Below are 13753 nucleotides of genomic sequence, written 5' to 3' on the forward strand. Positions count from 1 at the left end.
CCATGGGACAACACTGGCAGAGACGAACGTGAGGCACTGTTGTCTCTGACAATTCCTGACTCTAACTGGGAAAGGGAGCCATTAGCCTAGGGAAAAGAGCAGTTCCCACGCTCTTGGAGGAATCTGGACTTGAACCACAGAGCACTCCATCTTTTCCTGTATACTTGTTCTCAGTGTTCTTTAGTTGGTTGGTTTTCAGAGACAGGGTCTCATGTAGCTCAGGCTAGCCCAGCTCTGGCTATATTTCCAAAGATGACTTTGAATTCCTGATCCTCCTGCCTCTGGCTCCCAATAATGAGATTTCAATTATACATCACTACTCTCTTGACTTGCTCTTCTCGAGATTTTTTTTTTTTCTTTTTTCTTTTGGTTTTTCGAGACAGGGTTTCTCCGTGTAGCTTTGCGCCTTTCCTGGATCTCACTCTGTAGCCCAAGCTGGCCTCGGACTCACAGAGATGTGCCTGGCTCTGCCTCCTGAGTGCTGGGATTCAAGGTGTGCACCACCACCGCCCGGCTCAGAGATTTTTGTACAAGATTTCTTTTAAAAAAATTATTTTCTGTGGCCAGTGCAATGGTTTGGCAGGCAAATAAAGGCACTTGGGGGTCAAACCTGATACCCCGAGTTCAATCTGTGAGTTTAATCTCTGAGCATGGTGAGAGGGGAGGACTGACTGACTCCTGCAAGTTGGCCTCTGACTTGCACACATGTGCTGTGGCACATGGGCACTCACACACAGTAAATAAGTAAGTGCCACCGAGCAAGGTGACAGCACATGGCTAGGCAGCTGTAAGTTCAAGGCCAGCCTGATGTACGTAATAAGCTCCAGGCCTGTTAGGGCTAAAGAGAGAGACCCTGACTTTAAAAAAAAAAAAAAGGTGAAATCAAATAAAAATATAACTGAATTTCTATTTTCACTTTGTTCCCTGGGCTGGCCTGGTACTTACAGTTTTCCTTATTCCAACCTTCTGAGTAGATGTGTTGATGGGCACACACCCCCGAGCCTGCCATTTAGTGCGTCTTAATAACGCGCTGCTGTTGTGCACAGGGCACACTCACCAGGCCCAGCAGAGCACTGATGGTGTGAGAGTCCCTCCCTCCCCTGACTTTGACCTCTCACCCCCTCCTCACTCCAGAGGCCACCAGGGACCAGTGCTTTGTGCCCCTTTGCGGGAGGTGTTGGCCTGTATGAGCATGCGTGTGTCTTTTTGTTTTGTTTTGTGTTTGGCTGTTTGATATTTTTATTTATTTATTTATTAAATTGTTTCATGTATCTTGCATACCAACGACAGTTTTCCCTCTCTCCTCTCTTCTCGTCCCCCCCCCCCCCCGCTCCCCCTCCTGTCTATCTCCCTCATCTCCCGCATCCACTCCTTCTCTGTTCAGAAAGAGGCAGGCCTCCCCTGGGAGTCAACAAAGCATGGCATACCACATTGAGGCAGGACCAAACTCCTCCCTCTGCATCAAGGCTGGGCGAGGCATCTCAACATGGGAATAGGTTCCAAAAAGCCAGCTCAGCATGCATGTGTGCGTCTTCAGCTCACACACAGGGACTATTGTATTGGTGGAGTACAGAGTCTTCTCTGTATGTGGACCACCATGGCCTTGCCCACTCCCAGGTGAATAGACACTTTGGTTGTTCTTTCTTTCTCCTTCTATTTCCTATTTCTTTTTATCTTTCTCCTTTTTCTCCTTTTATTGTTTTTAGAGATAGGGTCTCATGTAGGCCAGGCTGGTCTCTAGCTCAGTTTTTAGCCAAGGCTGACCTTGAACTCTAGATCTTGCTGCCTCCACCTCTGAGTGTTGAGATCACATCTGCATCATCACACCCCTTTTCTCTTTCATTTTTGAGACCCAGTCTCTCTCTCTCTAGCCCAGAGCAGTTTCACACTCAGGATCCTCCTGCCTCAGCCTTCTGAGTATTAGGATGGCATGCCTCAGGTTGCTCTCAGTCCTCTCTCTCTGTTACCCTGGGGTCCCCTAAGCTTCTTCCCAGTATGACATTTGTACTTCTGCTAACTCATTGGTGGCCTAAAGTCTTAGAGGTGGTGGTATAAGGTCAGGGGCTCTGCAGTTTGTGGGAGTCACGTCTGACCACGCCCGCCCCCTCCCCCCATAGATGCTTACAGGGCTCTAGCCTGGAGGAGGCCACACCACATCCCAGCGGACACTTGGTCAGTTCTGACCTGACAGTGTGGGCGCTCTTCCCTGGGAGGGCGGGGATTTCTTCCTCTCAAGCTGCAGGACCAGAGAGAGTTTTCTCACCTCAGCCTGCCCTCTGCTCACACGATGGCCTGGCTGTCTTCATGGCTTTCACCCTCTCTGGGTTTCTTGACATGTTCAGGAAACTCGCCCACTAAGAAGCCGGCTCATTGAAAATAGATTTTCAAGTGTCTTGGTTTTACTCATGGTGGTTTTTGTCATGGAAATTTTTTTTTTTTTTTTTATCTTGGCTTAGTCAAACTGATTAACACCCCCTCTTTTTTTTGTTGTTGTGGTTTACAGCGTACTCAGTCAATCCTGAGAGCTGGCTGTGTGTCTCCTTGTGTACATGTGTGTACAGGTGCAAGTTTGTGTGGAGGTCAGAGAACAGCCTGGGGTGTCACACCTTCCTCAGGCACTGCCCACTTTTCCTTTGTGATAGGGTCTCTTGTTGACTAGCTGGCCATTGACCTTCCATCTTGCCATTGCTGGATTACTAGAGAATGTCTCTACACTAGCTTTTCACATGGGCTCTGGCATCCAACTCAGGGCACCACTTTTGTAAAATAAGAACTTTACCAATGGAATCCTCTCAGGCCCTGAGAATGGATTATTTTATTTCAGTACCAGATATGGATCCTGGGGTCTAATATCACCAGCTCCTCACTGGGGGATTCTCAACAGGTGCTCTACCACTGAGCCACACCCCAGCCCCTCACTGGGGGATTCTAGGCAGGTGCTCTACCACTGAGCCACACCCCAGCCCCTCACTGGGGGATTCTAGGCAGGTGCTCTACTGCTAAGCTCCATCTCTGGCCCTGGAGGGATGTTTTTAATTTTTAATTTTGTGTTGCTGTGGTACTGAGGATAGAACCCAGGATCTGATTTCCCAGACTCTCAGGTAAGGATTCTAGGCCAGCCTCTTCCACTGAACTGTACATTCACAGTCTCTGAAGACTTTTTTTTTTTTCTTTTTAGTAACAGCTTTATAAATATGACTCATATGTATTTTTTGAAGATAAGATCTCATCATGTAGCTCAGTCAGGCTTTGAACCTACTATCCTCTTGTCTCAGCTTTTCAAGTGCCAGGGGTCACAGATCTGTGCCACCACACCTAGCCTGATGGTTAATTTTAAAGTGCACTTCATAATTATCACTAGGGGCTGGCAAGATAGTTCAGCAGGTAGGGGCACATGTCATCAAACATGGCGACCCAAGTTCGGTCTTCAGGACTAACCACCCTCCTTCCTCTCCCCTTCCTGCTCCTTCTACCCTTCTTTCCTTCCTTCCATGAGATAGAGTCTTTCTCTGCACTCCAGGCCAGCTTTGAACTTTCATTCTTCCTGTCTCAGCCCTCACAGTACTTGGATGACAGGCCTGTAACTCCTCACCCAACTCAGGGCCCTTTCTTTAGTTCATTTTGAAATTTAAATTGTGTTTATTTACTATTATTGGGTATGTGTGTATGTAATAGTATGAGTACGGAGATCAGAAGATAACTTTGTGGAGTCAGTTTTCTCCTTCCACCTGTGTGTGAGTTCCAGGACTTGAGTTCGGATCACCAGGGGGATTCTAGGCAGGTGCTCTACCACTGAGCCACACCCAAGCCCCACACTGGGGGATTCTAGGCAGGTGTTCTACCACTGAGCCACACTCCCAGCCCCTCACTGGGGTATTCTAGCAGGTGCTCTGCCACTGAGCCACACCCCAGCCCCTCACGGGGGGATTCTAGGCAGGTGCTCTATCACTGAGCCACACCCCAGCCCCTCACTGGAGGATTCTAGGCACGGGCTCTACTGCTGAGCTCCATCTCCAGCCCCTGAGAGTTGTTTTTTTTTTTAATTTAATAAACAGCAAGCACCTTTAGCTACTGAGTCATCTTGTAGGCCCATGAGTTGCTTTCAAAAATGTTATTACATGCATTTGTGTGTTTCTGTGTGCCCATGTGTATGTGTGAGGGGGCACACGTGCTGTGGCATGTGTGGAGGTCAGAGTACCACATCCAGCAGTAGGTTCTCTCTAAATGTAGGTGTCAAGGATCCCTCTCGGGTTATTAGACCTGGTGACACTGAGCCCTGTCACTGTCACCTAAATTCAATTAACTATGCTATTGTGTGTGTAAGTCTGTGTAGGATGTGTGAATAAGTATGGGCACACATGTGGCATGGTGTGCACGGGGCGATCAGAGGGTAACTTTCAGGACTCAGTTTGCTTCTTCCACTGTGGGTCCCAGGGATCAGACTCAGGTTGTCTGGTTTGTGTGGAAGGCGTTTTAACCTGCTGAGCCACTGGCCCCTTGGGGACCTTCCTTTAGGGCACTCCTTTAATATACGGCCCTTCCCTGCTCACTGGGAGCCCGTGTCCCTGGGACAGAAGGGTACAAGGAGTCCCATCCCAAGGACTGGCTAAGCTCTCAGCATCCTGGTTCAGAAGACCCTGTGGTGGCCTAAAGGACAGCAGCTACCCAGCAGCCACTCCTGTCCCTGGATCCAGGGCTCCCCGGCTCTGACCCTGCCCCCCTCTCTTGCAGTTCATGGCATCTCATGGGAACGAGGCCGCCAGAGCCGCATTCGAGTCCAAAGTACCGCCCTTCTACTACCGGCCCACGTTCTCCGACTGCCAGTGAGTACACAAAGGACTCTGTCAGGATGCTGGTAAACATCGCTGGGCCTGGCCCTGGGTGCCACTGGGCGGGCCTAGGGGGCAGTCAGCAGGGGCTGGGACTTTGAGTTTGGGGGAAAGATTATGGCGCAGGTCCCCAGGAGCCCAGCAAAAAGGGTCTGGGCTGTCTCCACCATCTGGCCTCTATCCATCTATATATTTGTTTAGGTATCCATCTATGAATGTATCCATCTACGTATCTATCTGTTTGTTTTGTTGTGTTTTTTGTTGTTGTTGTTGTTGTTTTATTTTGTTTTTTTTTTTTTTTTTTTTTTTTCGAGGCAGGGTGTCTCTGTGTAGCTTTGTGCCTTCCCTGGAACTCACTTGGTAGCCCAGGCTGGCCTCGAACTCACAGAGATCCACCTGCCTCTGCCTCCCGAGTGCTGGGATTACAGGCATGCACCACCACTGCCCGGCCTCTGTTTGGTTTTATGGAAGGGTCTTGGTCTGTATGTAGCCCAGGCTGAACTAAAACTCCTCATCCTCCTGCCTCAGCCTCCTGAGTACTAAGAACGGGCATGAACCACCATCTTCATTTTACTGCTTGTAGTATCTGAGTGGACCTGGGTGCAGTGGGGGTCATTGGGGTCCCTCCCCAGGATCTTAAGTGGGTCCTGGGCCTCTTAGATACTCCTCGTGGCCTGGAAGCTGCCTGATGGGACCAGCCACTTGATATCAAGAAATTGCAGAAAGAGGGACACAGGGGCTAGTTACCTACTTTCTCTCAGCCTTGGTTTCCCCATCTTCCAAGCTAGCAGGGACAATGAGGTAGTGACTACCATCCCCTGGTTTCCCAGCCCCAGCTCTGTGTAAACCCCTTCCTCCTCCTGGCATGTGAGGAAGGAGCTGGATCCCTCTAGCCAGGGGTACACCTCCATGGAACCCCCTTCCGGCCCTGCCTGACACTGACCAGTTGCCAGGGCTTGACCTGTGTGGCACCTCTCAGTTCCCCTGAGTTGGGGGCCCTTTAACTCCACAGTCCTTAGATTCTCTACTGACCTTCCTAGTGGTCTCAGGGTTCCTTCAGGCCAGGGCAAGGCAGGGTATCCCACCATGTCTGTTTTCTTGGGTGCCTGGCACAGACAGCTGCCCCTAAGGACTCAGGAAGTCAGGCAGGGTGGCCCATTCAGCCTGGGTGTTGACCTCCATGCTGGCCATCTCTCACCTTTCAGCTCCTGGACAGCCTCTGGGCCTGGCCCGCCTTGTCTGCCTTCCCCAGCGGGCACCACAGCTCATTCTCTTCCCTAAGCGGTATGGGACTGAGATCAGTCACGCCCCCCTGCTCTGATGACAGGTGTGCTGCCATAGAGACCCAACTTGTGCACACAGGGCCTTCACCCCACCCCGTGTAGCCCCTGACGAGAGGCTCTGGGACCCAGAGGGGTTGAGAGAACTCCCGGAGGACACAGGACCAGGGATCCACACTGGAAATCCCCATTTTGTGGGCAGGCAGAGGCCACCCTGACTTGGGTCAGAGAGAGGCCAGCCTTGAGGCAGCTGCATGGCTGTGCAAGTTGTTCACCCTTCTGGAACTTTCCAGGAGGAACTTTCCCTTTCTTGGAAACAGGGTTAAGACCCGACCTGACCTCACTCCCTAGTGCAGGGACGCCTCCCCACTCTTCCTCCGCACCCTGCCTCTCCCCCTCATTCCCAGGCCTGCTGTGGTTTAGTTCTGGCTGCACCTGGGCCCCACCCAGGTTCATGTTTGCTCAGCGTTTTTCTTGGATTGACTCACTTTGTAAACCCAAGGTCCCAGGGGTGACCTACCCAGCACACCCCAGCAGAGAAGCCTCCAAACACCAGGCATGGGAGAGAGGTTGCTGCTCCCCAGTGAGGTTCCCAGGGTCACCTCTGCAGCCCTGACTTAGGGGCACAGCAGCCTGTCGTCCCCCACTCCTCCCGCCACACACACACATCTGTCCCTGGAGAAGCTGGCGGGGGAACTATGGCCGTGCACCATCATCGGAGTTTCTATGTTAGGTTTTGCAGGATCTGACCTGGGATGGTGAGGGGGGAGGGGATGCCTTGAGATCTGACCTGGGATGGTGAGGGGGGAGGGGATCGCCTTGAATCTGCAGGAGACAGGAGGTGGTGGTGGGGAGAAGCTGAATTGGAGTAGTAGAGGGGTCTTGGGCCTGATCTCTGATTGCAGAGGAGAGGCTAGAGTGTTCTGGGTAACAGGTGACTTAGAAGGAAGAAGGAAGGGAGGAAGGTGAGGAGAAGGAGGAAGAGAGGGAGGAGAGGGAGGACTGTAAGTCGAGAGGGGAGGGTAAAGAGGATAGAAAAAGGAGGAAGGAAGGAGGAGGAGGGAGGAGAGGGAAGAGGAGGGAAGAGGGAGAGGCCAGAGTGTTGGGAGAAAAAGGAAGAGAAAGAAGAGGGTGAGAAGAGAGGAGGAGGCAGAAAGGAGGAGGGGCGGGGAGGGGGGAGGAGGGAGGGTCACTTGGCAGCATGCCCTGGGTCCAGTTTGGGACCATTACGGGAGGGAAGCTGGGTGTGTCCGGTGGCAGGAGATCCTGTGTGTGCACTGATGTCTGTTCTGTGTCTCACCAGTCTCATGGAGGGAAGGCAGAGCCCGGCTGGGTCTCAGGACCTCTTGCTCTACTCGCCCACGCATTCACCCCTACTCAGGGCTGCCCCCGGGGTGGGACCCAGCCCTCACCTATAGAGATCTGCCCCAACCTGCCAGATTGACAGTCAGGAAGCCCCGAGCTGTAACCAGCTAGTCTGAGGCATGGCTTTTGTCACCAACTGCTCTGTGGTCAGGCTCATCTGCATTTCGGCTGCTGCCGTCACTTCCTGGCCTGCGCTGAAATGGTCCGCACTGGCATAAGAAGGACACCTGGCAAGTGTTCTTACATGCCGCTGGTCACCAGGCCCTTCCCACCGACCGGGTCTCTTGGGCCTTGATACTACTTACCCAAGGTGATGCTCGAGTCCATGTCCACATTGTGGGTGCTGTGACCATGCATGAACCTCTGTGAAGTGTGAAATGTGTGAATGTGTGAGCTGTCCGATGTGATGGGCAGCTGTGTGGAAGTCTCTGTGGATTTGAGGGTCATCATGAGCTGGGGGAGACTGTATAAACTGCAGGGCTCATACAGGGACCCAGTTGGGGACATGTGACCACAGATTGCTGTTGAGGACAGTGTGTGACTGGGATGTGACACCGAGGGATGGAAAGCTGGAACGGAGATGCCCGGGTAAACTGTAGAGTGCTGGGTTGTTTGAGGCAGTGCTGTGTGCTGGCGTGGTCTGGCGCCAGAATGAAGTGCTGAGCTCTGGCATTAGGGTCTGTCAGAGCAGGCTCTGGGCCGTGAGGGTGTCCCAGCCACAGCCTTGGTCTGCCCCCTCCCAGTCCAGGAGGACACATGACAGCAGCTGTGACCTATAGACTTTTGTGGCTTGGGAGTCAAAAGCTGCATCTTGCATTGCTAGGGATGTGCAGGTCTCAAGCTGTGTGGTCTGCTGATGGGAGTTTCCTGGGCTAGCCTGGGGAAAGCCTGGGGAGGCTATTCTGTTTCCCAACTGTGTCCCTGATAAGCTAGGTCCAAGGTGCATGTGCGCTCAGGGTGACTCCTCCTGCCGCTTTTTCAGAGGCTCTGAGCCAGGAGCTTAGTTAGAAGGTCCCATAACATGTGTTGTCTTACTGGGCGGTGGTGGTGCATGCCTTTAATCCCAGCACTCTGGAGGCAGAGCCAGGTGGATCTCTGTGAGTTCAAGGCCAGCCCGGGCTACAGAGTGAGTTCCAGGAAAGGCGCAAAGCTAGTATGTTGTTCCTGGAGACAAGCTGGCTGTGACTTCTCCCTGTCCTCTTGAATTCTGATCTCAGTGTCCGTAGGCACATTCCCGTCCTCTGCCACTTTAGTGTGAAACTAGACCCCACTTTCTGTGTGGGCTGAGGTGGAGTCCCACACTGGGGAAACCCAGTGGCCACAGTGAAATCCTAGGGTTCCCCAGTAGTTGCCCCCATCATCCAGACAGTGCTCTGCTGCAGCTTCCTCAAGCACCCAAACTGGTGTAGCATGCTGTTGTGGCTGAGCACTTGCCTAGCAAATGTGAGGAGCCAGGTTCGATACTGAGCACTTCGAAAATTAAAAAGAATTCGCTCTCCCAGATCCTTCAGCTACAAACATGAGGTTCAGGTCAGCTCTTCCTGTGGTTGTCGCTGTCCAGGCCCTACTTCTGAGCTTCCACGTGATGGTCCCTCTGTGGGTGTCTGACCCACTGATTGTACTGCATTGGGACCAAGGCCTCTGGCCTCACTTGGACTTGATGGATTTTTGGATAATCTGTCTCCAAGTGAGGTTGATTCAGTGGATCTGGGAGGTCAGGACTGTAGCATAAGACCTGAGGCTTGGTGGTAATTCAGCTACAGCAGCCTCAGCAATCGTGCAAGTTGGCCAGCCTGGGATGGATGAGGCTATGAGCTTAGCATGCCCTTGCTGTGTTCCCAGAAGAAAGAAGGAAAATGGGGAGCTACCTAGGAAATATTTAAAAAAAAAAAAAAAGGGTTGGGGATTTAGCTCAGTGGTAGAGCGCTTGCCTAGCAAGCATAAGGCCCTGGGTTCGATCCCCAGCTCAAAAAAAAAAAAACCAAAAACCAAAAACCAAAAACAAACAAAAACAGAGCATCTGGGTAATGAGGTTACTGTGCAGATGTCTGTGTGTGTGTGTGTGTGTGTGTGTGTGTGTGTGTGCGCGCGCGCGCGCGCGCGCCTGTGTGTGTTATTGAGAATGCAACACAGCCTCATATATGTTATGTAGACACACTCAGGCACGCCTTCTGCTACTTACTGGTAGATCTTAGGCAAGCACTCATCACTGAGCCACACCCCAGCCCCTCACTGGGGGATTCTAGGCAGGTGCTCTACCACTGAACCACACCCCAGCCCCTCACTGGGAATTCTAGGCTGGTGCTCTGGAGGAAGATTCTAGACAAGTGCTGTTCCTAGTGTGTGCTCTACTTCCTGGTTGTGGTTTTGACAATACAACCCCCTTCAAGGAGGATTAGAATCTGGAGTGGGCTAAATAAATAAATAAATAAATAAAAATAACACAAAAAGGCTGGGCAGTGGTGGCACACACCTGTAATCCCAGCACTCGGGAGGCAGAGGCAGGTGGATCTCTGTGAGTTCGAGGCCAGCCTGGTCTACAGACCTAGTCCAGGACAGGCTCCAAAGCTACAGAGAAACCCTGTCTTGAAAAACCAAAAAAAAAACCAAAAAAACAAAAAAAAAAAAAACCACAAACAAACAAAAGAATCTGGAGTGGGGCAAACACTAGGGTAACAGAGGCTCAAAGAGATGGCAAGTCATATTGGTCACCACACTCATGGGGCCTGGGCTGGATCTGTCCTAAGATGTGAGAGTCTCCAAGGGTTGCTAAAGCCGCTGGGAACCTCGGGGGAGGGGGCCATGAGAGGAAACACGCCCTAGGGCTCAGAGCAGAGCAGCCCTGGCAGGGAACTAGGGCTTTGTCCCTTCATGAAGCTGCACCCAGGGAGGCTGGATTAGTTACTTGACTTTTCTTTCCTTCCTTTCTTCTTTTTTTAATTTTCTTTTTCTTTTCTGTTTTTGTTTTTTGAGACGGAGTTTTTCTGGGTAGCCCCAGCTGTCCTGTAACTCACTTTGTAGACCAGGCTGTTGTCATGGAACTCACAGAGATCTACCTGCCTCTGCCTGTCTAGGGCTGGGGTTAAAGGTGTGCGCTGCCGCCGCCTCCGCCACCACCACCACCACCACCGGCTACTTACTCTGCTATTGCTGTGACAGAACAGCGTGACCAAGGCCATTTACAAGACCTTAATTGGGTTTGCAGTTCCAAGAGGTTAGAGTTTTTGGACCGAGTGAAGACACCGGAACAGCAACCCAGAGCTCACATCTTGCAGCTCCACTCACTGGGGATCAACCATTCAAACACACAAGCCTATGAGGGCCGTTCTCATGTACAAACCGCCACACTCCATTCCCTTACCCCCCAGGTGGCCATATCATAATGCAAAATGTATTTAGTCCAACTCCCAAAAGTCCCCATAGCCTTTTACAGCCTCAACAACATTGAAAGTTCAAAGTTCAACATCTCCTCAGAGACTCCAAGCAACCTCTTAACTGTAACCCCCTACGAATCAAAAGCAAAGTACACACTTCCAACATCCAATGGCAGAGAATATAACATTACTGTTCCAAAAGAGAGGGATAGGAACACAGTAAGAAAATAATGGCCCAAAGCAAGTCCAAAACCCAGTAGAGCAAACTCCAAAGCGTGGAACTCCATGTCTGATGTCAACAGCTTGGTTTGGGGTACCTTGTTATAGTGGCCACAGGACCTTTGTCCCACTCAGAAACCCAGTCTAAGGTGCAGTGACAGCTGAAAGACCCAGGGTTCCCTCGGGCTCAGCTCTGAGTTTCCCACTTACTTCAAGACTGACCACCTGGCCCTCAGTGAACTCACAGGGTCCCATCTTGTACTCTTGAGTAACTGCTCCCAACAGAATGCCACGCATCCCAGCCACAGCCCCACTCTCCACCTGGGGCCAAACCCAGCTTGTTGGTTACCAGTGATGGCGTTTTTTTTCCCAAAGAGCAGTCCTGTTCATCAGTGCTTTAGGGGCAGACAAGGGCCATCATGGCCCTGGTGATGGAGTCATGTCTCTGGCTCAGCTTCCCCTAAGACCTCAGTGCCATCTACTAGCCAGGAGATGTGTATCAGAGCATGTATGTGTGTGTGTGCGCGTGCGCACACGAGGGCTAAGCCATCCATCTACCCAGGAAGGCCAAGAAGGTGCTGTCATGAGCTTGAGAACTCACATTCACAAAACCAGATAATAGAAGTGATACTATGAGGACCCGGGCAGAAGGGATTATGTCAGAGTCACCACACTTGAGACCTCAGTGAGGGAATGTCCAGCGGAGCCTGACAGTGGGAAGTCCCACCCAGGAGCTAAAGCTTGGGAAGGTGGAGATGTGGCCCAAACCACAGCGGGGTCACATGGCAGCCCAGTTTCATTTCTGTTGCTGTGTTAAAAATACCCGGACAGAAAACAGCTTATGGGAGAAAGGGGTTTGTTTGGTCTGCCAGCTAGTTTTTTATGTCAATTTGACGCACGCTAGAGCCATCCCAGAGGAGGGAATCTCAATTGAGAAAATACCTCCACAAGAGTGGACTGTTGGCAAGTCTGTTCTTAGTGGTTGATGGGGGACCGCCCAGCACATTGTAAGTGAGGCCACCCCTGGGCTGGTGGTCCTGGGTTCTATAAGAAAGCAAGCTGAGCGAGCCATGAAGAGCAAGCCAGTAAGCAGCTCCCCTCCATGGCCTCTGCATCAGCTCCTGCCTCCAGGTTCCTGACCTGCTTGAGTTCCTGCCTTGACTTCCACTAAGGATGAACAGTAACGTGGAAGCATAAGCCAAATAAACTCTTTCCTCCCCAAGTTGCCTTTGGTCATGGTGTTTCGCTACAGCAAGAGCAACCCTAACTAAGACATCTGGCTTACAATTCCAGGTTACAGGCCATCAAAGCCCAGATGTCACAATTTTGAGAGCTCAATATAGTTCATCACGTCGCATCCACAGTCAAGAGCAGACAGAAGGGAATGCATGTATGCTCACTTATTCTAGATTGCTCCTCTCTTACACAGCGGAGAACCACCTGCCTAGGGAGTGGTGTCACCCAAAGTTGGCTGGGTCTTTGAGCATCACTTAACCATCAAGACAATCCTTCACAAACATACTCACAGGCCAACCCGATCTAGACAAGCCCTGAATGAAGACTCTTTTCTCAGGTAGTTCTAGGTGTGTTGTGGTGGCGATTAAAAACTAACCATCATACAGGGTCAGCTGCAGAACCAAGTGAGGAACTGTGCTGTGTTTCAGGTGGACAGAGCACAGGTTCCCCACCTGCCAATTTGACTGTTTGGATGGTCATGAGTCTAGGATCTAGGGGAACCAGAGGGGCCAGGAGGATGACAGGGACCCCTCAGAGGGTAGAATGGAGATCTCCCCATGTGAACAGTTAAACCTGAGAAGGGCAGCCACCCATGCTGACCTCTGGCTCCTGAAAGCTGCTTATCAGAGGTATCCAGGATCATGGTGGCTCTCTGCAGAGCACTTAGGGTCCAGGAGGCCATCTGAGTCCCCTCTCTTTTTGTAGACTCCTACGTGAGCAGTGGATCCGTGCCAAGTATGAGAGGCAAGAATTCCTTCATGTGGAGAAGCAGGAACCATATTCTGCAGGTGAGCTGTGATCTTCCCAGTGTCTCTAACTGGCTCAGTGTTCCAACCTGTGAAGGGCCCACACTGGCAGAGGAGACCGCCAAATCAGTGGCCACTGCCTTCCCCTGGGCCTGCCTGGTGCTGTTGGTTCCAGTAGGTTCTGGGGCTTTGTGGAGAGGGGCTAAGGGGACCATGCTGTAAAGGACAGGGTCATCTGAGAGTTCTGGAGTTCAGTCTTCCCATCACTCACTCAGTTGATGGGCTACTGAACAGTACTATCTCCTCTTTATTCAATATGCATCATTTAGGCTCTTGCATGCCTCCGTGGGACCTCCAGCCTGGGTTGGCTGGGCATCTTGATGCTTGTATATTTGATATGTGGTGGGCATTGGGCTTGGGGCCTGGGCCATGATCTCCTGGACAACTTTACAAGTCTGAAGTAGAGTCCCTATCACTCTACACTGGAGGACTTTCTAAAGCTTATCTCCCAGGTCCTCCTTCTGGCCTTTTCTGGGTGTCTGGGCCCTACATTTCAGAGGTGGGCTGCTCCTGCAGCTCTGCTCTGCCACAGGGCCAGCACAGCCACTTTATTTTCTGTGGACCACGGTGTGGGGCTGGCTGAGAAGAACCCTTCATTTGGCAACTTCCAGTGCCCCGATGTGCCCCCACTGTGGGTGAGGATG

The 13753-nt window shown here is 51.6% G+C and overlaps 1 protein-coding gene across 1 annotated transcript in view; it reads left to right on the forward strand.

Moving 5' to 3' along the window:
- Adap1 (ArfGAP with dual PH domains 1) overlaps positions 1-13753 on the forward strand; it is a 52266-nt gene that overhangs the window by 19597 nt on the left and 18916 nt on the right. Inside the window, exons 3-4 of the mRNA XM_036172687.1 lie at positions 4732-4823; positions 13009-13091. Coding sequence (XP_036028580.1) covers positions 4732-4823; positions 13009-13091 — 175 coding nt within the window. The remainder of the gene's footprint in view (positions 1-4731; positions 4824-13008; positions 13092-13753) is intronic.

The sequence above is a fragment of the Onychomys torridus genome, chromosome 22 (assembly GCF_903995425.1).
Source record: "Onychomys torridus chromosome 22, mOncTor1.1, whole genome shotgun sequence".
Classification (NCBI taxonomy): domain Eukaryota; kingdom Metazoa; phylum Chordata; class Mammalia; order Rodentia; family Cricetidae; genus Onychomys; species Onychomys torridus.